General features: G+C 43.9%; 2 protein-coding genes across 9 annotated transcripts in view; one reads left to right on the forward strand and one right to left on the reverse strand.

The window, feature by feature from the left end:
• VTI1A (vesicle transport through interaction with t-SNAREs 1A) overlaps positions 1 to 5,195 on the reverse strand; it is a 347,971-nt gene extending 342,776 nt beyond the window's left edge. For all 5 annotated transcript variants that reach the window (XM_084846214.1, XM_084846215.1, XM_084846212.1 and 2 more), the window contains exons 1-2: positions 4,954 to 5,195; positions 3,696 to 3,754 (exon numbers count right to left, since the gene is read on the reverse strand). In XM_084846214.1, coding sequence (XP_084702340.1) covers positions 3,696 to 3,754; positions 4,954 to 5,047 — 153 coding nt within the window. In that variant the 5' untranslated portion in view covers positions 5,048 to 5,195. The remainder of the gene's footprint in view (positions 1 to 3,695; positions 3,755 to 4,953) is intronic.
• Positions 5,196 to 5,640: 445 nt separating this feature from the next.
• ZDHHC6 (zDHHC palmitoyltransferase 6) lies at positions 5,641 to 23,944 on the forward strand. Of its 4 annotated transcripts, none has more exons than XM_084846206.1 (11): positions 5,641 to 5,706; positions 8,869 to 9,347; positions 10,247 to 10,338; positions 10,626 to 10,785; positions 11,570 to 11,731; positions 13,320 to 13,373; positions 17,598 to 17,765; positions 17,894 to 17,935; positions 20,970 to 21,115; positions 21,216 to 21,259; positions 23,020 to 23,944. In XM_084846206.1, the coding sequence occupies exons 2-11, from the start codon at positions 9,081 to 9,083 to the stop codon at positions 23,121 to 23,123; spliced, it is 1,239 nt and encodes a 412-aa protein (XP_084702332.1). In that variant the 5' UTR covers positions 5,641 to 5,706; positions 8,869 to 9,080; the 3' UTR covers positions 23,124 to 23,944. The 4 variants fall into 4 exon arrangements, with proteins under 4 accessions (XP_084702332.1, XP_084702334.1, XP_084702333.1 ...); XM_084846208.1 differs by having other exon boundaries at positions 10,250 to 10,338; XM_084846207.1 differs by having other exon boundaries at positions 8,873 to 9,347.
• Positions 23,945 to 25,781: the final 1,837 nt, after the last annotated feature.

Here is a 25,781-nt window from a genome sequence, read left to right on the forward strand (position 1 = left end):
CTAACATGCTGCATGGCAACTAACACCAGCTTAGCAATTGATATGAGATGAATAATGCCCAAAACTGATCAAAGAAAACATATAATCTCATTCAGTTTATAAATTCCATTCTCTTAGAAACACCAAGAATGAAGAAACATAGTAGCATTTTGCAGAACTTCCTTTTCCGAGGCAATCTTCCATACATTAATCCAAATCAAGACGATACGCTAAACATCCTACAGATTAACAAGGTAACACTCTACAGATAGGCCTGTTTGGTTGTGATGTGTCAACTGTGGAATGCCTTCCCCAAGGAAGCTCACCTGGTGCCTATTTTCTTCTCCTTTCGATGCCAGGTAAAAAACTATTTATCATTCATTCAGCCATGTTAGATCCAGCTTGTGACTGTAGTGTATTGCTGTTTGATCTACCGTTTTATTATGTTTTATGGTACTGTGTTTTATTATTTAGTTTTAATTTACTATGAATCACCCTGGACTTAAGAAATGAAAAGCCGTATACAACTACTGTACATGCATGAATAAAATGATAGCATGCTGGAAACACAGGGTCAAAGGAAAGGTAGTACTAGAGATGCCTGTAACCAAGAAATGCTTTTAAAAGCAAGTGAGCCAGGGCAAAATGACACATTATAGGTCCTTCCGAAGCTATTTAACTGAAGCTGTTAAAAACAGGGTCGGCATTGTAGCTTACCATAGAGCAGCAATAACATGTACTGCTCGTTACAGCATGGATGTTGTGCAAGAATACATAGCATTGACATGGAGACTATGTACAAGATAAGCTGCCCTTACACATTATGCTAGATACTGAAGCTGAAGCTCAAATATTTTGGCCACCTAATGCGAAGAGAAAATTCCCTGGAAAGACCCTGATGCTAGGAAAGATTGAAGGCAAAAGGAGAAGGGGACGGCAGAGGATAAGATGGCTAGATAGCATCACCGATGCAATGAATATGAATTTGAGCACATTCCGGGAAAGAGCGGAGGACAGGAAGGCCTGGCGTGCTATGGTCCATGGGGTCACGAAGAGTCGGACACGACTTAACGACTGAACAACAACAACACATTATGCTGCCATATGTAGCAACCTCTATGCACCAGCTATAATATGCAGATCACCTCCAAGCTACACAAGGGATAACTTTATAAAACCTTTAAGGTCACTACTTAATCTGACCCAGAGGATTTTTTTTCTTGATCCCAAATATGTTAATTAATTAGATCCCAAGTATCACACAAAATCCATTCACCAAGCATCCCTAAGGAAAAGATGGGATTAGCCCTACGCCATTAACATCCCATCAACAACTGTAGCAGTCCCAGAGGAAGGAGGAAAAATATGGAAATCTCTCTCCTCTCCCCTCTGCCTCTCTCTCTCTCAAACACACCCATTTCATTCACATGTTTGTATAAACAAGGCCACTCGGATAAGTACATACACAGATTCAAACTCACATTCGCCCTTATGCTTAGGCTTCCACATTTTTGCTCACCACATTTGCCATTACCCTCTGGTTATGTGTGACAAGCTCAGCCTTCCTCCCAGTCTTGGAGCTACAGACAAGAGAGTAGGCTTGTTGGTTTGGCAGCTGAAAGGAACATGGTGCTCCAGGCACCTCAGCAGTGCAGAGACCAAGGAAGGGACCAAGGAAGCTGCCAGCAACCTCTTCAGCTCCAGACCTGGAAAACAGGAGGGGGCTTCCTGGTCTGGTTTCTGGACACCTTGGAACCCCAGCCTCAAGTTGAAGCAAAAAAATACGCCTCTCCTTGCTCATTTTCCAGCTCTAGAGCTACAGCAGGTAACAGCTGTTTCCTTGGAAATAGAAGCTCTCATAGTGGAAAAGCCAGCAAGCCCCCCACACACACCTGTTCCCAATTCCAAACTTGGATCTGGGAGGGGAGCAGAAGACTTCCCCTAATCTTTCATGAAAGTGCAGCATGATGTCAATGACATGGGGATGGGCCTTGGCAACCACTATTTTTAACTTGGCTACCAAGGACAACCAAAAATGGTGGCCCTCTGGTTATACTAAATAGCATACAAAAATTAGTCATACTTCAACATACCCACTAATGAGTTACCTTCTACAGGTTCATATCAGTTACAGATCTGGCAGGGGCAAGTTCTGTGTGCCAACAGTTTATACTTTACATTATTAGCAGAGAAGCCCATATCCAGGTGTACTTTCTACATGTAATTGTAATATGCCAAAAACAGCTCCAACCTTCCATCACTTTCTCTTTCTTCCTACACATATCTCTTAAACCCCTCATCATTATATAGCCAAATTATTACAAGATTCAATCACTTGTTCTGCCTCAGTTTGCACAACGTAATGCTCACAGACCAACTGAGGTCCCTTCCCTGTTTATTTGCACTCCATGGGGGAACTCTAATTGTCTGAGGTCCTTTCTGACATTTGCGGGAAAAATCTAAGACCTACCCAAGCCCATCAAAAGCAGAGATAGGATGGGGAAAATACCTGCATCCCAACTGCTTCTCCTATCCCTAGACACAGAGATATGTGGTATAGTTGGTGCCTGTTTTTCCAGCTGCTGCAGCCAGCCAACCACCCTGTACAGCCCACTTGTATCACACACGATGCTTCCAGATTGATGGCTCCTAGTGCTACCAATCAAAAGGCACTGTGCAGCTATGCCATCTTTCCCTCCTTTAAAGATTTTTTATGATAAGAAAAAAGACAGAAGAAACAGTGGGAAAATATAGGAGGGTTTCAAATATCTGGACCTCCCCCACCGCCCCACTAAAAATGCCATGAATGAAACAGGGTGATTACAAAATAAATGCCTCATCTAGAAACACCTCCAGTGTGAGAACTGCTGGGAGAAGTGAAAGCCTTGTTGCCACTAAACTCAGCAAAGAAGGGTGGGTGCAGGGGGAAAGGGAAGATATCAAAACAGAAAACAGAGCATCGACTCTCTGCCATAGACAGACTGAAGGAAGAAAATGATGGTAACAGAGCTAAAGAGACCTATGGAAGGAGAAAGGGTAATAGATCATGGTGCAGAGAGTATGTGCTGTCAGCAGCTATATACAGATAAAAGGACAGAGAACAGAGAGAGGGGTTCTGAAAAACTTGTGGTAGTACAGAAGAGCAACAGCACACTATGAGGAGAGGAAAGGGGGAGGCATGGAGTGCAGAGAGAGCTGTGGGAAAGAGGGAACAATTGAGAGGTAGTGATGCAGAGAGATCTGTGAGGTAGGAAACATAGAAAAAAGGGTAGCAAATGAACTGCAGAGATACCTGTGATGGTGCAGAAAAAAAGCAATATTGAGCGCAGACAGAAAATGAAGTTTTCTCTAACCTAAGAATAGGGTTGTGGGCAGTGAAAAAGAATGTGAGTTAACAGAAATGGAAGTGCAGAGAAAAAGACAGAGAGCTGAGCATGTGCAAGGGAGAGCATTATGGAACGGAGAGTGAAAAATTTCTTCCCGCAGCCTTCAGTAATGTATTTTTATTGTATCTCCCCTGCTTGCTCATTCCCATTAGCCATTCCCCACCCCTCATAAAAAAATTATCATCTCAGAATTAGGCAAGGAGTAGCCAAATCAAGCGTCTCCACACACAACCTGTTCCCAGTCTCATAGTTGATAATATGTAGTAGTACATCTCCAGGGAACACATTTCCACCTGTGTTGAATAACAACTGAGGAACTCTACAACTTACCAGCTCTCTTGCTTCTTCCAGCTGCTTCTCCACATTAGAAACCATTTGCTTCTTTTCATCTAAAAACAAAGCATAGATGAAAATCATTTTCTGTTACCAGGATTTAGTTACCCATTTAATCTTACACCATAGAGCAACAGATTCTTCACCAGTAATTTGCACTTCCGATTGTGGGTTGGGGGTCCATTTTAAAGACATGATAGGGGCATGTCTTTTGTAGATACATGTTTTGTGCTTAATACTACTCACATTGTGTGTGTGTGTGCGTGTGCGCGCGCATGCACATGTGTGGAGATGGGTTTGTGGTGTTTTGTTATGGAGCTATGGACTGCTGTTAGCCTTGGATTTTGAGTTAATGCTCATGTTTTTGGAACACAACCTTGCATAGATGTACAGTAGGAGTCTAGTCTTGAAGGGAAAAGGTAGGCAGCATCAAACACAAGCAAACAGAAAAAGAAGCAAAGCCTCAAAATAGTACTGAAAACGGATTCTGGTCCTGCCACAAAGCAGGATGCTTTCTAGCCATTAACCTAACATCCAGCCATCTCACTGCTCCCATATACCTCCCACACCACACCCCATCTCCACCCACTTAGGCTTTGTCTCAAGTCTGCACATATACGCTGCATCTGTCTAGCTGGGCTGCCTTAGGTGTTCTAGTTTCAGAAGTCCATACACATCTTCAGAAGAGGCAGGCTAGCATTCTTGCAGCAGCAGAAGGCACTAAGTCAGCAGCCATCCTAAAATTGGCTCAGATTTTAGATTGCAATGTCCTGCATGCTAATACAGGAGTAAGCCCCACTGAACACAGCAGGACTTACCAAGCAGCCAGACACAGGATTGGGCTGTATGCAATATATGATCATTATTTTTTTCCCCCCATGAGGGGGTATTCAACTGTCAACAGCAGTCTGATGACAAATGCGAGCACTAACTTGCTTTTAAGGGCGCCACACTGCAGATGAGAAAAGGTCTATCTCGGGTAACCACCCACCCAACCTCTGAGGCACAGGCTTTCTGGTGGGCTTCTCAGGGGGATCTGGCTGGCCACTGTGGGAAAGAGGTTGCTGGGCTGAACAGACCGTTGGTCTGAGCCAGCAAGGCTTTTCTTCCGTTCTTCTGCCTAATGGTGAGACGGGAGCGTGAACGTGACAGCCCGGAGAGCAAGCAGAGGACAAGCGAAGGGATGCCACCGCTGGGAGCGAATCTCGCTCAGCTGCTGCCGCGGCAAAGGCGCGCCGCTCCCCGCCCCACTCACCTCCTAGCAACTTGGGCACCTTCCCGATGCGGTTCGTGATCTCAGCGGTGAGAACCGAGAAGTCCTGCTCGTAGCCCTCGAAGTCGGAGGACATTGTGGCGGCCGCGACGGGAGGGAAAGCCCAGGCCTGGGTGCCCAAAAGCAAACGCAGCCCGCTCCGCGACGGAGGCGAGCGGCGAGACTCTCGACTTCCTCGCGCTGCCGGAGAAGCCCAGCTCCGCTCAGCCGCCGCGCCTGTCCCTGCCAGACTTCCGGGTTGCGCCCCATCAACAACATTCCCCCACGGCGCCTCCAGGCGCTAGTCAAGGTTCCGCTATCGTATTCGCGCCCGCTGCACTCCTCTCCCATAGGTGGACCTCCCGGCACTTTCCCTACGCCTATCGCCGACGCTCACCCGACCCTTCGTCCTGTAGCTTGGCTTCTAAGCAAGGGGCAAGCGGTTAATCTGCATCGGAGAGAACTCGGCTCCCGAACCTATTTGCGACGCCAGGGTTTCATTTCCACCGAAGATGCCTGACTTGTGTCTCTGGGCATGGGCGAAGTGTCCTCTCCCGCATCAAAGCACTGCGCCTCAACCCCGTGCGTGCGGGGGACGTATTCACCAGTGCACTTGCCAGGCTAGTGAGGGCGCAGCCAAGGGAGGGCGGAACCGCGGGGTTACATGTCCGGGTTCTAACAAGGTGCCCCGGGAAAGTGGACGCAGAGAGCGAACGGGCGCCAGGCTGGGAAGGGGTCAGTCGCGCGCGCTGTCTGGTAAGGCGCCTTGCTCGGTGTCGGGTGCGGGGAGGGGGGCGTCGAACCTTCCCCATCCTCTGAGAAGGAATCCCGGATTCTCCTTCACCCTCTGGGCGGAGGAGGTGGAAGAGGGAGTGGCTCCCTCCTCGTGACCAGCCTTTTGCCTTCGACCCAGTCCCTCGGAGATCTGTTACTACCCTTGCCGTGTTTCTCTTGTTCTTTCGGTGGCTTCCGTGCCTTTAATTGCTGCGGGACAGGCAGACATCCAACGGGTGCCGCTTTGCCCTTGCGGGGATAGGCAAGGATGGCGTCCACTTCACCTGTTGAACTACTGCCTCTGGCAGAACCGTTTAACTTTACCGCTTGTGCCAAAGGGAATCGCTCAGCGGGTGAAGCGGGCGCCAGAGTTTAGTTGTTAAAGGCACAGAGGTGCTGTTAGGGGAGAGGAGGAGAACCTGCCTTTTTTTCTTTCTGAGTGGGTATGTGAAGGGAGGAATTAACTTTCGGAGTTCCTGATTGCTGTGGTGGTTATTGTTATTATTATCATCATATTAAAGAGTTTTCATGGAGAGACCAAGTCCAGTGTGGTTCTATGGCAGCAAGTCCACACAAAATAGCCTGTAGAAGTTTAGGGAAACCAATCAGTGGCCTTTTCCAGTGCTTTCCCCCCTTTTCCCTTCAAGCTGCCCCTTCGTACACTTGCAAATACACCACCAGTGCTTGCTCTTGTTCAGTTTCCCTGCAACTGTGCCTGATTGGTGCTCAGGATCATTGAGGTGTTTGTCAAATTACGAGGGCAGGGGGCTTTATCAAACCACTTTCCACATTCACTTCTGGCTGACTACGTTGTTCCAGAGACTTCCCCTGCCCTATTTAGCAAGCAGAACCAGAGTTTTCTTCTCTTATGTGCAGAAAGTTGGATGCTTGTGCTCCTGGCAATCAGATTGCTTTTTCCTCCTCACATGTAATAGGCTTATCTCCTTCATCACGCAGTTCAGTGCTTGTAAGCTTGGGTGCGGCCAGCCCTGTCAAATGTTTAGCTTTATTTCGTGTTTCACGGGCTATTCTGTAAAATTGGGCAGGCAGCAGGACTGAAACTGGCTAGCTTTCCCAAAGACAGCCTTTGTACTGTCAAGTGCAAGCAGAATGGTTAAATTTGCCGTTGCACTCCAAAAATGGTTAAAGTGTTGGAAGGAAAATGAGAAATTAGCTGTCTCGTGTGAAATGATCAAAGCAAAGTAGATGTCCTTAATCCAAGTTTAGCCCAAGCAGAAGGTGGGGTGAGACATAGGCAGGCAAAGTTATGTTAGCATTGTCAAGGCCAATGATAGTCTGTAAAATATGTTAAGTCAGTATTTTCTGAACTTCTCAGGGCTGAGGCGCCCCCTTTTAAAAAGAAGAAAACTAGAGGCGCACCCAATGTCACCCAAACAGGGCTTAGTTTGGGTAGGCCCATAGCTCAGTGGTAGAGCACCTGCTTTGCATGCAGAAAGTCCCAGGTTCAATCCCCAGCATCTCCAGGTAAGAGGATCAGGCAATGGGTGATAGAAAAGATGTCAGCCTGGGAGACTGGAGAGGTGCTACCAGTCAAAATAGACAATATTGGGCTAGATGGATCAATAAGTCTGCTTCATATATTCATATATTTTGAAGGTGTAAGACTAAGAAATATGCACTCTGAGCAGAGTGCACCCTTTCTTTTTATATATTTATTTTATTTGTTACATTGGTATCCTGCCTTTCCTCTAAGGAGCCCAAGGTAGCACACACGATCTTCCTCCTTTCCATTTTATTCTCACAACAACCCTATGAGGTAGGTTAGGCTGAGAGTCAGTGATTGGCCCAAACTGGCTCACCCAGTGTGCTTCACAACTGAGTGGGGACTAGAACCTGGGTTTTCCAAGTCCCAGTTCAACACTTTAACCACTGCACCACACTGGCTTTCTGTGTGAGCCACTGTTCTAGGTGCACCTCATTTGAAGGCAGGTAATTCTGCTGTGTCCCTGGATAAGGTTCTGTGATTCAAGCATTAGAATCATAGAGTCTGATGTAGAGACGTGGTGGGTTCTTGGCTTCTTCTATTGGCTGATTGGGAGTTGGCATGGCCAGATAATGAGATAGAACAGGCCGCTTCCCTGCCCATTGGTACTTTGTGCCTAGAGATTTCAGTTTTTTGAAAAATTAGTATTTTGTGTGGCCCTCACATACAATTTGGGAATCATTGTGTTAAACAATGTGGTTATTTATTTTAGAACTTATACAAAAGAGACTAAACTAAATACCTTACATTCTATACATTATTGCTATTTAATGGCTGGCTGGTGTTCGCCACTTTCGTGTGTGACAAAGATTTATGAAGGGAAATTACTTTAAATTTCCAGGTGCTTGATAGGTACAATACAAATGTTATTGTATACATTTTTTGTTTTTATTAAGAAGAAAATGTGGCTGAATAGACTGGAAGAAGTAGTTGGGATCTAAAGGGGTCTTTAAGCTCCTTCAAGGGGTATGTGCCAGCCTATTTTTCCTTGAAAAGCTAACCTTGCTGCTATATCGCAAATTGCCATTTGCTTTGTACCATGGGAACTGCTCAAGAAAAAAGTATATGTCTAAAACCCCATCGGGCACATGAAACGAGCTGCACGCTTCTTGGGATTCTGGCCAGTGTGAAGGGCGGATACTTCCCTGAACAGGGTTTAGATGAATGTGACATTAAAAAAGACAAGAGTGTGGGGGTTTGCTTAATTAAAGATTTCTGTGTCATTTCCCATACTAAAGAAATAGTTGTTTCTGCATCAGCCAGATGGTTAAGAGCGCACAGGAAGCAGCTATTTTGTTTGGTTTGCTGTCTTGATCTAATATCCTGATTTGTAACCATGCTTAAACCACTGCTTCCCAATTCAGAAGTCACAAATAGTGTTTTACCAATGCAGCAGATAAGCCAAACACATAAAGGGAAAAGGAATGGGGAGAAGAGGGGAAGAAATGTGCAGGCAACCAACTTCTTCTTGGGCTTAGAGGACATGGTCGATTGGCCCAAGACATGAACTGGGCCTATGTCAGAAACAGCCCTGTTGTCAATGTGTTTTGTTTTCCTTTTCATTGAAAGAGTTTGGCTTTAAAATTGTTGCTGTTTTTTCTGTGGTTGTTGTTAGAATGTTTCTCTCTGTATTTGTTTAGGTAGGTTGTAGAGACCATATTTGCTTCAGCGACTCACGTGAAGAGTGTCTACACCTGATGATTTTTCCAGACACCAGAAATGGCTTAACCCCAGCTGATTGGCACTTGCCCTTTGGACATGTAACCATTGCTATAGAGATGAAAACGTATGACAAATGGAAAAGTGTACATGACAGGAACTGCTTAAAATAGGAACTCATTTGGGCTGCAAAATGGGAGTGCTTTGTTCAGTTATCAGGTTTGAGAACCTCCACGAACTGAAAAGACTGTGCCACTGGGGCCCTATCATAGCGCTCAGTGTAATAGCAATATGCTCCACCATGGCTATGATCGATGCTGTTCTGTGGTACTGGCCTTTGGACACAACTGGAGGAAGTATCAATTTCATCATGCTCATCAATTGGACTGTTATGATCCTTTACAATTATTTCAATGCCATGTTTGTTGGCCCTGGATATGTCCCCATTGGATGGAAACCAGTAAGCAAATAATATCACGGGACTATTTTTTTATTTTATGTTTTTGCCCCAGAAGTTATTTTTGGTTATCAGTCCAATCTCCTTCCTAGACCTGCCAGATTCTAGCCTAGAATAAGATCCGTGGGCCCCATTTTGTGATCTGTAGAATCGGGTAAAAATGGGAACTGAATCTTCCCAAGGTGCAATAGGAAATTCATCTGTAACTCATTTACCATCTTGACTGTTGTTTGCTGAAATCAAACTCAGTTGTCACCTGGTGGCCTGTGGTGAGTAAACTTTGCCTCCAGGGGGCTAGGTGCACTCCCTCACTGCACAGCACTAGCTGTGCATTAGCTGTCAGTCAGATTTCAGTCTCTCCCCCCTGCCCTCTCCAGGAGGCAAATTCAGAGTCATTTTCTTGGGGGGGAAAGTGGCTTAAACAAAATTAAGCAGGCTGTAGTTCTACTGAGCAAGGTAGCAAGCCTGTGCATGCTTCCTTGGAAGTAAATCCCATTGAACAAAGTGGGATATAAGTCTAATCTAATGTGTATTTACTTAAAAATAATGTTATGGGACTAGACATGCAGGGGTGGGCATTTTAAAACAGGAGGAATGCCTGCAAGTGGGACTGAATTTTATTTTATGTAGATAGGCTGCTTTCCATAGCATGAAAATGCCTGGTTATGCTTGTTACTTGCAGGATTAAATATGCAGATGAGTATAATATTTTTTTTTCTCCTGTCAATCAACTGAAGAGGTTTTTAAAGGGAGAGTTGCCACACAGGTGGAGAGTGAGATTCCCTTCTTCGGTTAGAACAGGACCCACACCCAGACAGAAAAATAAAACAAAAGAAAGTACTAAGACGTAGTCTTCAAACCAGGAATTCGCCCCTTATCTGCTTTCTCTTTATGTTTTTGAGGAGAACTCTCAGGACTGCATGCATCTTCAGTACTGTAAAATATGCCAGTCTTACAAGGCTCCACGCTCACATCACTGCCGAAAATGTAACAGGTACTGCTGCTAATATATATACTATGCGTTTAACAGCCATTTAATCATATAGCATAACACTTTTGCAACATTACGTTTTACAGAACTTAGAAATAGATGCCCGCGTCACATTTCCCATGTCACTTTGATCTCTAAGCCTGGTTACACCCCCCCCCCCAAAACACACACACACACACACATCTTCTGAAAATGGGGTTGGTGGTAGTCCCCAGTTAGGCTCTGAGTAGGAAGGATTGACAGGTGGTATGCTTTTTGAACAGGAGTATTAAACTTGGATTGCTTCTTAGGTGTGTGATGAAGATGGACCATCACTGTCCTTGGATCAATAACTGCTGTGGGTTTCAGAATCATGCCTCCTTCACTCTCTTTCTTCTGCTAGCTCCACTTGGATGTATCCATGCTGCTTTCATTTTTGTCATGACCATGTACACTCAGCTTTATAACAGGGTAAGAAAATGCTCTTGTGTCTGTCTTAAACATCTACAGAATTGAGATAATTCACTTCTGGAAGTACAGCTTCCTTAACCCTACCCTGTTTGACATCTGCAGTGGTTAAATAACAGTTAACATTTGTTGTGTGATCAAATGCATACTGTTCTGACATTTACACATCTGATACCTCTTTGAAAGCATGTGACCTTTGCTTTATGCCATGTTTTCTTTATTTCTTCCTGCACCTGACCCAGATGTTAAGCATTTCTTCTTGTTTACAAGCACAACCTAATACTGAGTATACTTTAAAGCGGTCAATAAAACTAAGGAGGTGGGGTGGGAATCAGACCATATTAAGGAGGGATAAAATTTGTAATGAAATGAGTGCTCTTTTTACAGAATTGTTAACTTTAAATGCAAAGTTGTCTCTGAGTCTGGTGGATCCCCAGGAATTTACCAAATGCTCAAAGTGCCACTTAGAACCACTCTGGATGCTTTTTCTGCTGAAGAGTGGGAGAAAAACGCTGTAAATTAAAAAAAAAAAGTGTCTGTGTGTCATTCATTCAAGCTTGGGTTAGGATTTTAAAAAATGGGAAAGCGTGTTTATAATCAACCAAAGATCTTCTTCAGGCAAGACATAACTTCTGAGAGTCCCAATGTGCTTAGGCATGTATTGTAGAAAAACAAATGTGATGAATTTTTAGCCTGTGCCAAGATACAGCTGTGTTTTTCACTGGGTAACTCAATTTGCTTCTGCAGTTTTCCTGATTTCTATATCCTTTTTGTTTCCCTTCCATAGGTATCCTTTGGCTGGAGTTCTGTAAGGATTGATATGAGTGCAGCGAGACGGGACCCCCGCCCAATCATTCCTTTTGGGTTGTCTGCATTCGCTGCATCTTTATTTGCCTTGGGATTGGCACTGGGGACCACTATAGCAGTTGGTATGTTGTTTGTTATCCAGGTGAGTCTGATATTTTTCTTATAAAATGGCTAATAGCTGTGCAATTGGGTTGGGTGGAGGCAGAAAACCCTGTTTCTGAGAGGAGGGGAAGCAACTCCTTCCTATATTGTAAATCACCTCTTATTCTGGGACTTCTTTTCTATAGCTGCATAATTTGGACAGTCATTTAACTGGCTGAACTAGCTGAATTTCCCATATGTCGGCCTGTACTGTGATATATTTCATGAGCAGGGTTGCTGAGAGGCTGTTCTGGGGGATACTGTTGCAGGTGTGGATGCCTCCCTGCAACTGATCAGCTACACTGGGGGGGGGCAGGATGAGAGGCAACCCAAGATGAGAGAGGTTCCTCTCAGACATTGCAAAGGAAGCCGCTCTTTGTATATTTGTGTGTGGTGTGCTTGCTCACCTGGCTCCGCTCCAGACCAGGTCTGCTGTAGGATTTGCTCCCCTCTACCCTTTCTCTTTATGGATTAAGAAGCAATGTTGGCTTGAGGCAGCACATTGCATGCTGAGAGCTGGAATTCTCTCTGTATGTATTTCTCTTTCACTTTCCAACTGCAAATTCCAGCTAGCATCAGAGGGTGGGTGAGTGGGTGGGTGGTGCTGAAGAAAGGAAGAGAAATTTAATGTGGAAGTGACATTGCGGTGTGCTGCCTGATCCTCCCTGAACTAGGAACAAAGTTGGAGAGTTACATGTGACAGTTTTGAACCTAGCATTCCGATGTTCTGAAAATGCTAATTTGCCAAGATTTTCCAGTGGTTGCTGCTTCTCAGTTGCAGTAGCTGGGGAAGTGGCAGTCCCATCCCCCCGCCCAGTCTTACAGCATCTCTGCCTGCCATGGTACTCATTCAGGTAGCATCAGGTAAGGAGGGGAGGGACTGTGTGTGTGTGTAGAGATGAAAAGATGAATGGGGGGGGTGTGAGAGAGGGAGTGATGGATGGATGGATGGATGGATGGATGGAGGCTATTGGGATAATGGAAAGAAGGGAAGGAAGAAAGAGAGTGGGGGCATCTCATTTTAGTTGACAAGTAACACATGGATGGGAGGGTGATTCACAGAACAAAGAACATCCAAGATGAATCAGAAGTGGGAATTTATCACACCCAAACCTTGCTTAAAACTTAATAAGATAATAACGTTTAATATTGCATAGCCTTCTTGTATAAAAAATTAGACAATTAGAAATTGTCCAATTAGAGAAGGAGCCACAACCTGCTGCCGCTTCACCCCAAAATTATTCTATGGAAAGCAACTATAGAATGAAAACAATTCAACATCAGTGTCACTTATGAAAACTCTCATAGTTTTGTTTATTCATTATGTTTATGATTATCCTGCCCTTCTTCCATGATGGAATTCAGGCTGTTATAAATGGGGTGCTGAGCTGGTCTTCCATCTGGGCAGTGACTGGGTGGAGCAGAGGGGGCCCAATCCATACACAGTGCACTGCCCCCAGAAAACCCTGTTCATAAATATTCAAGAAACGAAAATGTTTCCCTGTGGTGTTCTGAATGCAGATTCCGTTAAATGATTTTCTGCTTGTTAGCTTGATGCACTTCTTCACATAAATGAATCTTTCTTTCAGATGAAAGTAATTTTAAGGAATAAAACTTCAATAGAATCCTGGATTGAAGAAAAGGTAGGGTTTTATTCTAATTGCGTCTTAAAAATATAGCATGACTTAAAGATACTTCTGTATTGCTTCTCTCTCCATATTTATTTATTTTATTTATTATTAAATTTATTAATCGCCCATCTGGCTGGTCACCCAGCCACTCTGGGCGATGTACAACATACAATAAAAACAGTTTAAAACAATAAAATTCTACAATAAAAACATTTTCTAAAATACCCTAACCCACCCCAAATGCCTGCCTGAACAACAACGTTTTTAATGCATGATGGAAGCTCATTAAAGATTAAAGATATGCAAGCAGATAGCTAAATAATAGATTCCACCATTCCATAGCTTATAAATTAAGGGTGCAATCGGATGGAGATAGTCATCAGCCTCCAAACTCGGCGGCTGATGACTATCCAATGCAGGGTGGCCAGAGCACAGAGGCAATCCTTACCTCCGTGCTCCAGCTGCCCTGCATTTTTGGCTAGACCGGCAATTTCACCTGCCTAGCCAGGGAACTTTGGAGCAGGAGGGGGGAAGTAGGAAACTGCACATAGGAAACTGCATAACACAGCTTCTGCAGTCTCCTCCCCTCCCCGCCTCTGGGCCCACCCACTTTTCCCCATCTCTGTGGTCCGTTTCTGAGCACAGAGACATAGCTGGAGCGGAGAGAGCCATGCTGGCTACAAGGGAGTGGGGGAGGGAGTGGGGAGCGTGGTTTCTGGGCTCTGAGGTCGGAGCCCTGGTTCCAACCTTGGAGTCCAGAAACCGAAAAATCCTATGTCCCCCAGATGCTGTCTCGGGGACATAGGATTGCTCCCTAAGTCATACCACAGACAACGTGCTTTCCTATAGGAACCTGCCAAACATCTTGGAAGCACAGCCTCCTATAAGATGCTTCAAACAGGAGATAAATCTAGCAAATGTGGTAGCTTTTTCTTTTAAGGCAAATTTCATAATTCTCTAAATTTTTTATGCTTCTTGGCCCCATATCACATCTGTTCTTTTGTATTTCCCAAATTCGCAGTTCTTGAATTTTATGTTGTTAGGATTGCCAATGCCTGATCTGGGGAGATGTCTTTAGTAGCTGCTTGGTAGGAAGAGGTTTGATAGGAGATGCTTCTGTTAGCTATTATCTTGGTTTGCATAACATTTAATGGCTGAGTTTGCACATAAGAACTAAACTATGACTTAGCACTATGTGGTTAAGCCTCTGGTAATGCAAATGAAACCTCTGGCTCATGCACTCCGCCCTCTCCACTCCTGGTTAAGGAGGACTTAACCTGGATTCAGTTTCAGTTTCTACAATTTCTGGCTTATCATGTATGAGCCAGGAATCGTGGTTTTAAACAAAGTCTCTAGTTTGTTAAACAAACCAGCTAAACAATAAAGTTTGTTTTAAACCACAATTCCTGTTTTGTACTTAATGACAAGCCAGGAATTCCAGTAGAAACTGCAACTGAATCCTAGTTAAGTCCTCTTTCTGGTGGCGCAGGAGAAGGGGAAAAAGACACTCGGGTTGGCAGAGGGTCGTCCATATAGCTCTACATCCTGGCTTACCATTACCTGTAAACGAAGATGATGACAGCAACAGGCTGATGGCGCTTTTCTCGTAGCAGTCCAGGACAATGTTCAAACATATCCCATTTAATAGCCTCCCTGTCTTTAAATTTGTCATATTCACTTGCTGTTTCTTGCATAAAATTTCATTTTAATCTTCGAGGACTGATGACTATTTTGGCTTCAGACCTAGCAGAATAAATAGGGGAAGAGTTTGGTGTTCTTGACTGTATGCTGAGGGCCTTTCTGCATGATCAAGAAAGTGTGCCCAAACCACATCTTATCACTTAATATGTTTACATTTAGATGTCAAAATGCATCCATCCATTGTTGGGTTATATTTGCCTGTCCTTTTCTGGAAATGCTATAGGTTCTTATGCATCCCAGAGTCATGACCCCACATCTCTCTTAGACGTATATTACACTCTTTTTGTGTTAGGCTTTTAGACAAAGAAGGAATGGACTGGAGGAGAACTTAACTCATGAGTTAAGCATGGTCACCTTGGTCCAGTGGTCTGCTGCAGGCATGGGGGTGACTATGCACACTCTTGAGTCCCATTATCGGTGAGGGCTCCCCAACTCTGTTCAGTGAAGAGAAACCTTCACACATGTGAGAAGCCATGAAGTCACAGCTGCCTTGACTATTGAAGTGAATGGAGCACTCCCCATGCACAAGCGATCTATGTGTTGTACATGTAGACAATAATGTGGGAAGCAGCTCTCGAAACTGAAAATAGTGTTTTAATCATTACTGTCATAGCAACACTAGAGGTCAGTGTAATATAACAAAATTAAAGGCTTATTCATATTAGAGGAGGCAGCGCTATACATGTTCAGAACACACAAATTTAGTGGAAGATATAGTGAAAGAAACTGCTCAAGTTGGTAAAAAATAAAACCCAGACTGATATTTAAATAGAAACAGCTAAGGAGAAGTTTCTGGTTATTACATTATTTAAAGTGATGCACGTTTTTAATATTCTGCCTTTAAGGGACATGGCAAATCAAATCCCACAGTCATCTCTGTGTGCAAGTTCTGATTAATTTAATCAGTCCAGTCCGTTTTGGTATTTGTTCTAAAGAGAAAATGAACCTATAATAATATTTCATTTTTGTTCTGAAATCCCAAGCCTGCCGAAAAACATGCAGTTTTAAAAGTTTGCGGTGTATTAAATTGCATATCCCATTTGCCAAAATGTCTCAGTGCTATTGTATCTGATTATAAAGCTCGGGGGTAGGCAACTTGTGGTCCTCCAGATGTTTGGACCTACAGATCCCATCTGGCTCTGCTGGTTAGGGCTGATAGGCGTTGTAGGCCGAAACATCTGGAGAGCCACAAGTTGCCCACCCTGATAGAATAAGGTAGGCCATCTGTCCCCTTCCCTTCCCGTCCACATTTTTCCTGCTTCTCCTCTCCTCAGCATCCCCTAACTGCTGTGCTGTTGAGAGTTCTTGTTCTTTCCGTCTCTCCCCACCAGCTGTGGCACTGCTTTCACCCATACAATCATGCCCCTGTATTAAGATCTGCCACAGGGGTCCTTCTTGAGTGCCTGCTATTAAGATTGGCTGAGCTGACATGCACAAGAAAGAGGGCCTTCGGGCAGTGGCCGCAGAACTGTGGGGCTCTCTTCCTTTTGACTTGTGCCTTGTACCTGTTGTTCAGATAAGGCTTGGAGACCTTCCTCTTCAGTGCTGCCTTTAAATGAGATCTTGATCAGCTTATATGCTTTAGAGCATACTCTCTGTGTATTCTGTAGGCTTGCTAACGTGGCAATTATACCTTTCTTGCCTTTGCTCTTGTTTGTACATTGCTTTGTGAGGACATAGCCCCTCCCCCCAAAATGACTAACACTATATAATAGCTCGTTTCCTAACCCAGCCTGCCTCTTATTATTTATTGTTTCATTTATATCTTGCCTTTCTGCCAAAAAATGGCCCTCAAAGTAGCTAAGAATAGAAACAGATTAAAAACAAAATCTTAATTAAAACATAACATAAAAACAACAATTAAAAACACAACAAGAAAAGAAATTAACAGCACTTGACCAATTAACACTCCCCCCCACCCCCCGTTCCCCTTCAGGAACAGACCAGCTTACTTTCCAAAGGCCTGGCTGAATGAAAATGGCTTTGCCTGCTGATGGAAGGACAACAGAGAGGGGGCCATCCTGGCCTTCCTTGGCAAGGAGTTTCAGAGCCTGGGAACAGCTACTGAGCAGGCCCTCTCTCATGTCTCCACCAAATGCCCCCCTGATGGTGGTGGGACCAAGAGAAGGGCCTCCCCCAAAGATCTTAAAACCTAGGCAGGCTCTTACGGGAGAATGCAGTCTTTCTGGTAGCCTAGTTTTAAGTCAATGAGCACCTTAGGTCCCCACAAATTATAATGATGGGTCCCACTCTTCCTGAGCTCCCTTTGTCCTAGTATGTGGCTTGGAGTGCTTGATTTGTATTTTTTCCCCGGCTGACATGCACACTTGAGACTTCTTCCTTTTCTTCCTGTTTCTGTTCTCTTCGTTGGGAGTCGCATGTGATTACTTTTTGGCATACAGAGAACCATTTGCTCCTCCCTGCCAGTTATGCAGTGAACTGCATTCAGAAATCTCATATAGTTCATGACCCAGGCCTACAGCTAACGTAAGGGTTTTCCTCTTGCAAACTGTATTTGTGTACACCCCCTTGCAGGCCAAAGATCGCATCCAATATTACCAAACGAGAGAAACCTTCATTTTTCCTTATGACCTGGGAAGCAAATGGAATAACTTCAAGCAAGTGTTTACATGGACTGGAAACCCAGAGGGAGATGGCTTGGAGTGGGCCATAAGGGAAGGCTGCCATCAGTACAGTTTGACGGTAGGCTCTTTCCCCACTCCTCCTTCCTCCCACGTACACACAATGAAATGAACTTGAACATATTGAGAGATGAGAAATGGGGCTCCAGTAAAATACTCTGTAATTCTTCCGTGCATAATCTCTTGCAGATAGAGCAATTGAAACAAAAAGCTGACAAAAGAGTGAGAAGCGTAAGTATAACTGCACTTGTTAGAGCGCTAATAAGTGTTACTCTTAAATTTACATGGGCTTAGTGTAATTTGTTATCTGTTTATTTTTATTTAAGGTCTTGGGCTTCAAAGATACTTTACTGTGTCTTTTCGGGAAAACATTTATGCTTGTCACCTAATTATATGTGTCGAGCATAAATGGCTTGACACCCATTATAGTATAAAGCATTAGTATGGTATTAGGCAGGGCCTCCCAAGCTTTTTGGACCCATGGGCACATTTGGGAATTTGAGAAGCCACTTTGGGCACCACCACAAAATGGCTCCCATGGAGGATGTGGCTAGTCACATAATGGCTGCTGTGGTGATCTGGCTAGTCAAAAGGCAATTCACCCAAGAAACTGAGTACAAGCAGGGGTATAGTCTGAGCTCCAAAGCCAACTACATATTTGACCCCATAAAAGCACAAGCACAACAACATAGCCATTTAAGACCTACATGAGGTTGCTCTGATCGTCCTGTCCACATGGACACACCTTTCCCCAGCCCCAAAGGACAGGAAATTTTTCCCTACCTTGACCACAGGCCCAGCCACTCTGTTCCTCACCATAGTAAAATAAAGAGGTGTGAGAGAGAGAGAGACAGAGCAAGGTGAGGGACTAGGAGGGAGGGGAGAAAGAGCAAGAGAAAGAGCAAGGCTAGAGGCTAGGAGAGGGGGAGAAACAGTAAGGTAAAGAGGTGTGGGGAGAAATACTGAAGCTGGAGGCTGGGAGGAAGGAGAAAATAGCAAGGCAAAAGGGTAGAGGAGGAAGAGAGAGAGAGAGCAAGGCTGGAGGCTAGGATGGGAGAGAAACAGCAAGGTGAAGAGATCTGGGGGACAAAAAGCAAGGCTAGAGGCCAGGAGTAGAGAGAGAGTGAGCGTGAAGGGGAAAGGTATGTGTGGGAGGAAGAAGACTGGGTGGGTCCAGGAAGCAACTCTTTCCTTCTCTTCCCGCATGCTGATCAGCACCAAGTTCAGTAACAGGAAGGAGAACCTGGCACCCTAACGTTTTTCAAGTTTTTAAATGATATTTATTTATTTATTTATTTATGAATGAATGAATGAATAAATGATAGTCCCATTATAGTATAATGAAGCATTGGTGTTCCAGTTGGTGGGTTGTGAGCTAGCCTCTAGTGGGTCTCAACTGCAATACTATGAATGACTTTGGGGGTTGGGGAGGGGTTTAAATAGAGGCAGAAAGAAAGATGGTCAGAATAGAAGAAAGGAAGGGACAGGTCTTGATAGTGGGCGAGATCCCAAGTCCTGCTTGCTTGGATAGAAGGTGCTTCTACTTGCGCAAGAGGAGGTCCTCAATTTCAGTGGATTCTTTCGTTCAGCAGCTTTCTCCCTGTGCCTTGTGCCATGTTATTCCTAGGGGTCTCCTGATCCCCATGAGTGGCATCTCATGGGGAGCACATGGAGCTGCAGCCAGAAGGAAGAGGCTGGAATGCCATATTCCATGTCTGAAAGTCTGCTTGCTATTCCTTGGATCCAACCTACAGTAAATGTAAACATAATATAAAATGGCGGGGAAAGAAAGAAAAATATGCTGCTAGTTGGCCTAAGAAAGGTCCTAGGTCTGGAAAGGTTGAAGGCCACAGATAAGGATGTCAGAGAAATCCACATTGGAGCCAATGAGTTTGGATTGTTTTGAATCCGACCCGCAGATTCTGCAGTGGACTGTCTTTTCCCTTGTCAGGTGGATTCCACTGACTGACCAACCGTTTATCTAACCTTTGGGAATTTTGCGCAGATTTCGTCGTAGAAAATGTGCAAAAATAAACCTGGCCAAAAATGCATATTTCCCCCATAGGTTATGGCGTGAAAATGCATATTTTGGGAGGATTTGTGCATTTTGTGGGGATTTGTGCATTTTTGCATGCGCGAATTTGTGCAAAATTTGCAAATTTGGAAACTGAAAAAAATCCAGTTCTGTCAATGGGCGAATGATGGAACAAAAGGTGCCTGACAGCATGAAACACAGATGGAAAAAGGACTTTACACAAGCTATACATCCCTAGCCACAGATATTAAGTATAGTTTATGGTCTGCTTAGAACACCCTTCCCCAACCTAGTGTCCTCCAGATGTGTTGGCTTACAGTTCCCATCATCTCCAGCCAGCACAGTCATTGGATGAGATGATGAGAGTTGTAATCCAATGTATCTAATGGGCCCCAGGTTGGAGAATGCTGTTTCCCATGGTTCTCTGGGTGGCTCATAAATAACAATGTGAAAATAAAAATAATGACAAAAGTACAATAAAAATACAGTACAATAAAATTAAAACAACAGCTGCTAAGTTCAGGACTGGTCTAAGAGAGCAGAGAATAATAATCAACACAGCTATAACAGTGTTAAAAGCTACAACATGATTTAACAGCATCCCCCAAGTGAAAACCCCAGAACGTCCTTGTTCCAGTCTGCCCTTCTTCTCCCTCGGTTATGGGACACTCTTGTCTTCTTATACACATGCTCTTCTAAAGCCCTACACCGAAATCCAGGTGACTTTCATTACATACTAAACATACATAATCAAAGGACTGCAGTACTTAGAAGGACACATACTATTGGAGCAGACCAAAGGCCTATCTGCTCAGGCATCATGTTTTCCACAGTGGCCATCCAGATGCTTCTGAGAAGCCCACAAGCAGGACATGAGGGCAGTAGCCCTCTCCCGCTCTTGTTTCCCAGTAACTGGTATTCAGAAGCATGGTGAGTTATCCTCCATGAATTTGTCTAATTCTCTCTCTCTCCCCCCGCCCCTCTCATGCATACATGCGCTCGCGCGTGCACACGCACACACACACACACACACAGAGTTAAGCTTATAGTGACACCTTTACTCGATCGCACTCAGAGTCAGAAGATCTCAGAATCAGGAGATCACACATTCACATAAGCTGTTGTGTGTCTCGTTTTGGCCATGGAGGCCAGGTTTATAGTGTGCAGTTTGTAGACAGCAAGTAGTGTCAGGCACTGCATTTTTACTACGAGCTCTCAAAACCTTTCCAGGTGCGGTACCGAGCAATAGAAGACTACAGTGGTGCCTGTTGCCCTCTTACAAAAGGCTTGAGGACTTTCTTCACAACTCCTTGCACTGAGGAACCTAGAATTGTACTTCACAAAGGAGATCAGATTTTAGCCACCAGAGGATTGAAGTTAGTGCCCGTGTTATTGTTTTGTTGTACTGAAAAATATTGGATTGAAAAATATTTCTAGGGTAAACTGTAATGTCTGATTTATTCATTATCTTTTCAGACACTGGATGTATGGAGACAAAATTATTGACTTGGCAACTGATGGTAATTTCTTGCTTGTTTAAAGATTATAAGGGGGTCTGGCAGGCACACTCAGGGGTCTTGGTGGGTGCCATGTCGCCGACCCCCTGGTCGGTCGGTCAGTCGGTCTTCCTTCTATACTGCCCAGTAGCCGGAGCTGTCTGGGAGTTTCACAAAAATAAAAACCAAAGAGCACACAACAGAACAATACAAAATATATAAAACATTAAAACCACAGTAAACAATGCAACCAGAATAAAACCAGAATAAAACCTAGCAGCAATGCAGGGATTTAAAATACAGATTTAAAACAGCAAAGCTAAAAGTCTAAAGAGCTAAATTGTTAAAATGCCTGGGAAAATAAAAAGGTCTTCACCTGGCACCAGAAAGAATACAGTGTAGGTGCCAGGCGAACCTCACTAGGGAGCTCATTCCACAGCTGGGGTGCCACAGCAGAGAAAGCCCTCCTCCTCATAGCCACCCACCTCACTTCCTTTGGCAGGGGCTCACAGAGAAGGGCCTCTGAAGATGAACTTAAGGTCCGGGCAGGCACATATGGGAGGAGGCGATCCTTCAGATAACCTGGCCCCAAGCCGTTAAGGGCTTTGAATGTTAACATCAGCACTTTGAATCAAGCCCGGAAATGGAGTGGCAGCCAGTGCAGCTGCAAAAGTACTGGCATAATATGAGCTCACAGGCCAGTCCCTGTTAACAGTCTTGCTGCCCTATTTTGGACCAGCTGAAGTTTCTGGACCATTTTCAAAGTCAGCCCCGCGTATAACGCATTGCAGTAATCCAGATGAGAAGTTATCAGAGCATGGATAACTGTAACTAGGCTATCTCTGTCCCGATACAGGCATAGTTGGTATACCAGCCTAAGCTGATAAAAAGTGCTCTGTACCACTGAGTTCACCTGTGCCTCAAGTGGCAGTTCTGGATTGGGTCTAACCACCAAGCCTTCGGAAGGGACTGCAAAACAACCTAAGGGAGCAATCCTATATGGAGAGGCAGCTGCCTCTAAACTTGGAGGCAACCGTCTATCCAGTGCAGGGCAGGAGAAGCGTAGAGGGGATCCACTCCTCCACACTCCAGCTGCCCTGCATTTGTGGCTAGATGGATGATTTCAGCTGTCCAGCCACAGGAGGTCAGAGTGTGGGGAGGCCAGATGATGCATAGGAAGTGTCATACCGGCACTTCCACACTCCCCACTCCTGGGAACACCCCCTTTTGTCCCTCTCCATGCTGCTCTTATGAGCCCGGAACCTGGGGTTGATCCGCGCTGCCTATGAGGGGGAGGGGGTGGGGAGGCAGTTCTCCAGGAACTAACCTCAAGCACAGGCTCCAAGGTCAGTTCCCAGAAACTGACTGATCCTATGGCCATCTAGCTGCGGTTTAGCGGCCATAGGATTGCGCTCTAAGAGTAGTTTGCACACAATATTTTGAAGTGTTAGGAACCTGCAGAAAACAATAAAGTGAACACCAGAATCCTATGGTGACTGAAAACAAGTTCAACCTGTTCATCAGTCATGATCTGACACTTACCATATCTATGCCGAATTTCACCAGGATATTAACTACCTGTTCTCAAACTAGTAGGTGTTGTGGCATTTAGGCTAGAGATTCTTTGATCTCTCTGATGGATTTAGGTATCCACAGATGAAAATAAAAAGGCTTAGTCCTTGGTAGTGTAAATTTCTACCATACTGAAGGAGGAGGAGGGGGAGATCTCTGACAAATGCTGCTATGTTCTGTGACTAACTTCTGTCATTTTCTCTCGCTGTTAGATGGGAAGAGAATTAGAGGCTGGTTCCCAAGGAGGTGTGTCGAGAAATGCCTGTATGATTCCGAAACAGACCAGCCATTGGATGGAGAAAAGAAAACAAGATAGCCCTTTCCCTTTCTTTGCTTTAGTAAATGGAAATGATTCTTTTGGACCACTGTCCTTTTACTTGAAAAGTTCTGTATATTACTATAGACTTATGCTTTGAGCAAAGAGTGTTTTATTGTGAGTGTTCGCAAGGATGGGTGCCCCAGTGCCATAACCTTAAATACCTTTTGCCATTTTTAAAATGGAGGAAGCCATTCAATGGATGCCTTTTGATATTAAAGCCTTCACGGCCCCAAACATATTTGATTTGTTCTCCTATTTATTTAATTCTGAGGTTACATTTCTTGATATCTAGTATTGCTCATTCAAAGGTATTTGTATGTTTATGTAGTCTGCTTTTCTGATCTATTATTGCTACATTCCTCAACTTGCCCTTTCACCCTCAACTCGGAAGCTGTAAGACACTTTGGAATGAGTGCAAATGTGGAGTAAATGGTTTGATACCTGGGATTATTATTTTAAAATCATGTGATTTTTTTATGTCAATTACAAATAAATACCCATGTGTATTATGTATGTATTCTATGGTGCATATTTAGAGATGAGTATACTGCTAAATTGCTGAAGAGTTCTTGCACTAAAGTTTTTGTGGTAAGAGTAGCACTATTTGTTGTGAGCCTCAAAAGACAATACCGCATTGCATGTGTCAAACCCTCCATTAAGTTATTCCTGTTCTGTTAGTGGCTATTCAGAAGCAAGTACAATTGTTTTCAAAAATTTTCCAAGTAAGTGTGTGTGTGTGTGTGTGTGTCTATATATATATATATATATATATGAATGATTGCAGCCTCAATGATGGGAGTATCAATAAAATTAGAATTACCTGTAAGAGAAGCTGGAATGTCTGGGCAACTAAAGTTCATACTGGGCTTGCTTATGAAGAAGGCATTTCAAATACAGGGTCTCCCAATTCAGAGAGACCCTCACCTAATCTCAGAAGAGGTTGGGCTCTGTCACTCCCTCTGCTGAGGATTGTAAAGGTTGGGCAGATTCCTGTGGTAGAAGGCAGCTCTTCAAGTAGCCAATTCCTAAGCCAATGAGGACCTTCTAAGTTAATAATGCATGATCCTAGTAACATGTGAATGTATACATGTGTTTCTGTCTGACACATGCTTCCAGGATTTTGGTTTTAGACTTATGGCACACCATATGAAGTTACACCTTTCGTGGGGAAATTAACAAAAGATTGCAGTCTCAGGATAAAATATTTTATTACAAAACAGAAATTAAGGAATGGGCCAAGGTGTTATCTAGGTATTATAACTATACAGACAGCATAGCCTGGACTGGCAACTTATTTAGTTAAATCTACAACATGGCAATTGAGAGGGAGAGAAAGAGACTGAGCCAAGGGAGTTGTTGATGCAAGATAAGGAAATGGGAGGCAGGGCCAGCCCTACTGTGAGGCAAAGTGAGGCAATTGCCACAGGCAGGAAATTTAGGATGTCATAAAAGGGCAGAAAATTGTTAGTTATCTACCTTGTTATTGTATTTCTACTTCCATGGAGGGGGAAGAGGTACTGATGGGATTTTCTGCCACATTTACCCAAATTCCTCTAACTTTAGGTCCTGTGCACCTTTTGGGTGAGTGGGAGGCACCATTTGCTGCTCTGCCCCAGGCAGCAAAATGTCTTGGGCTAGCCCTGATGGGAAGGCACTAAGAACTTGATCTCAATTTATTGTTTTTGTTTTATAATTTTTATAAACCACTCAAAGAGCTTTGGTAATAAAAATAAATGAAACGAAATTAGTTTGAGAGCAAGCTAAATTAGTCTATTCTAATCCTCCATAGTGGTTTGCCACCAAATTTCTGCAACAAACTGCAACTTTTTCTACTTAAGAAATAAAATACAAAAGGGGTGGCTGGGGCAACAGGGACTGTGTGAAGAAGAGGTTTTCTATCGAGCTCCCTGCATTTATAAAGTTATAACATGAAAATGGGTAGGCATTTTTCTCACCAACTTTGTAATATTAGTCAACTTCATTAAGTGATAAAAAAAATCTAAATTCAGCATAGATCAAATGAACTTACAGTAGTTGTTGGTCTTAAGAGGATTATGTTTGTATGGGTAGTGCAGGTCTCTCAAAAAGCTATCCGCACGAACAGCTAAATTATCCCTCTGTGTTCAGAAATGATATTCCTGGGAGTTCTACTTGCCAAAGACAAATGGGCGATGGCCATTCCCAGAACTTGGCAAACAGTAACAGGCATTTCAGTCAGTTTTAGGCCAACGTATGACTTTTGACACATGATCCTCTTGCATAACAAATAATTAAGGATTGCTGGTGCTGGTCAGGAAAGATAGTACTGCATCATGGATGCTCTAGTCCAAATGCAGATAGGCCTGTAAGTTGGCCTCCTGGTATTGGCTATTTCAGATCCCTTGTAATGTGTACAATTAAGTGTACTTTCATAGCAATGACGATAGCTCTCCCAATTTCACTCTACTTGTAAACTTCACAGGGATGACTAGTTGGCTAATATTGGAGATCATAAATGTTTTTGTCCAATAGCTGACTTTAATCTGGTACAGAAAAGTTTTCCTACTACTTAATCTTCAAATCCTGTTCCGAAAATGTTTTCCTTGAACACTCTCCACTTTTAGGGCCAGTGAGTAGGGGCTGCTGCATTTGTAATCAGAAAGATCCAACATACCT

This window comes from Heloderma suspectum, chromosome 3 (assembly GCF_057233095.1).
Source record: "Heloderma suspectum isolate Gila_16-S chromosome 3, 16-S_ref, whole genome shotgun sequence".
Classification (NCBI taxonomy): Eukaryota; Metazoa; Chordata; class Lepidosauria; order Squamata; family Helodermatidae; genus Heloderma; species Heloderma suspectum.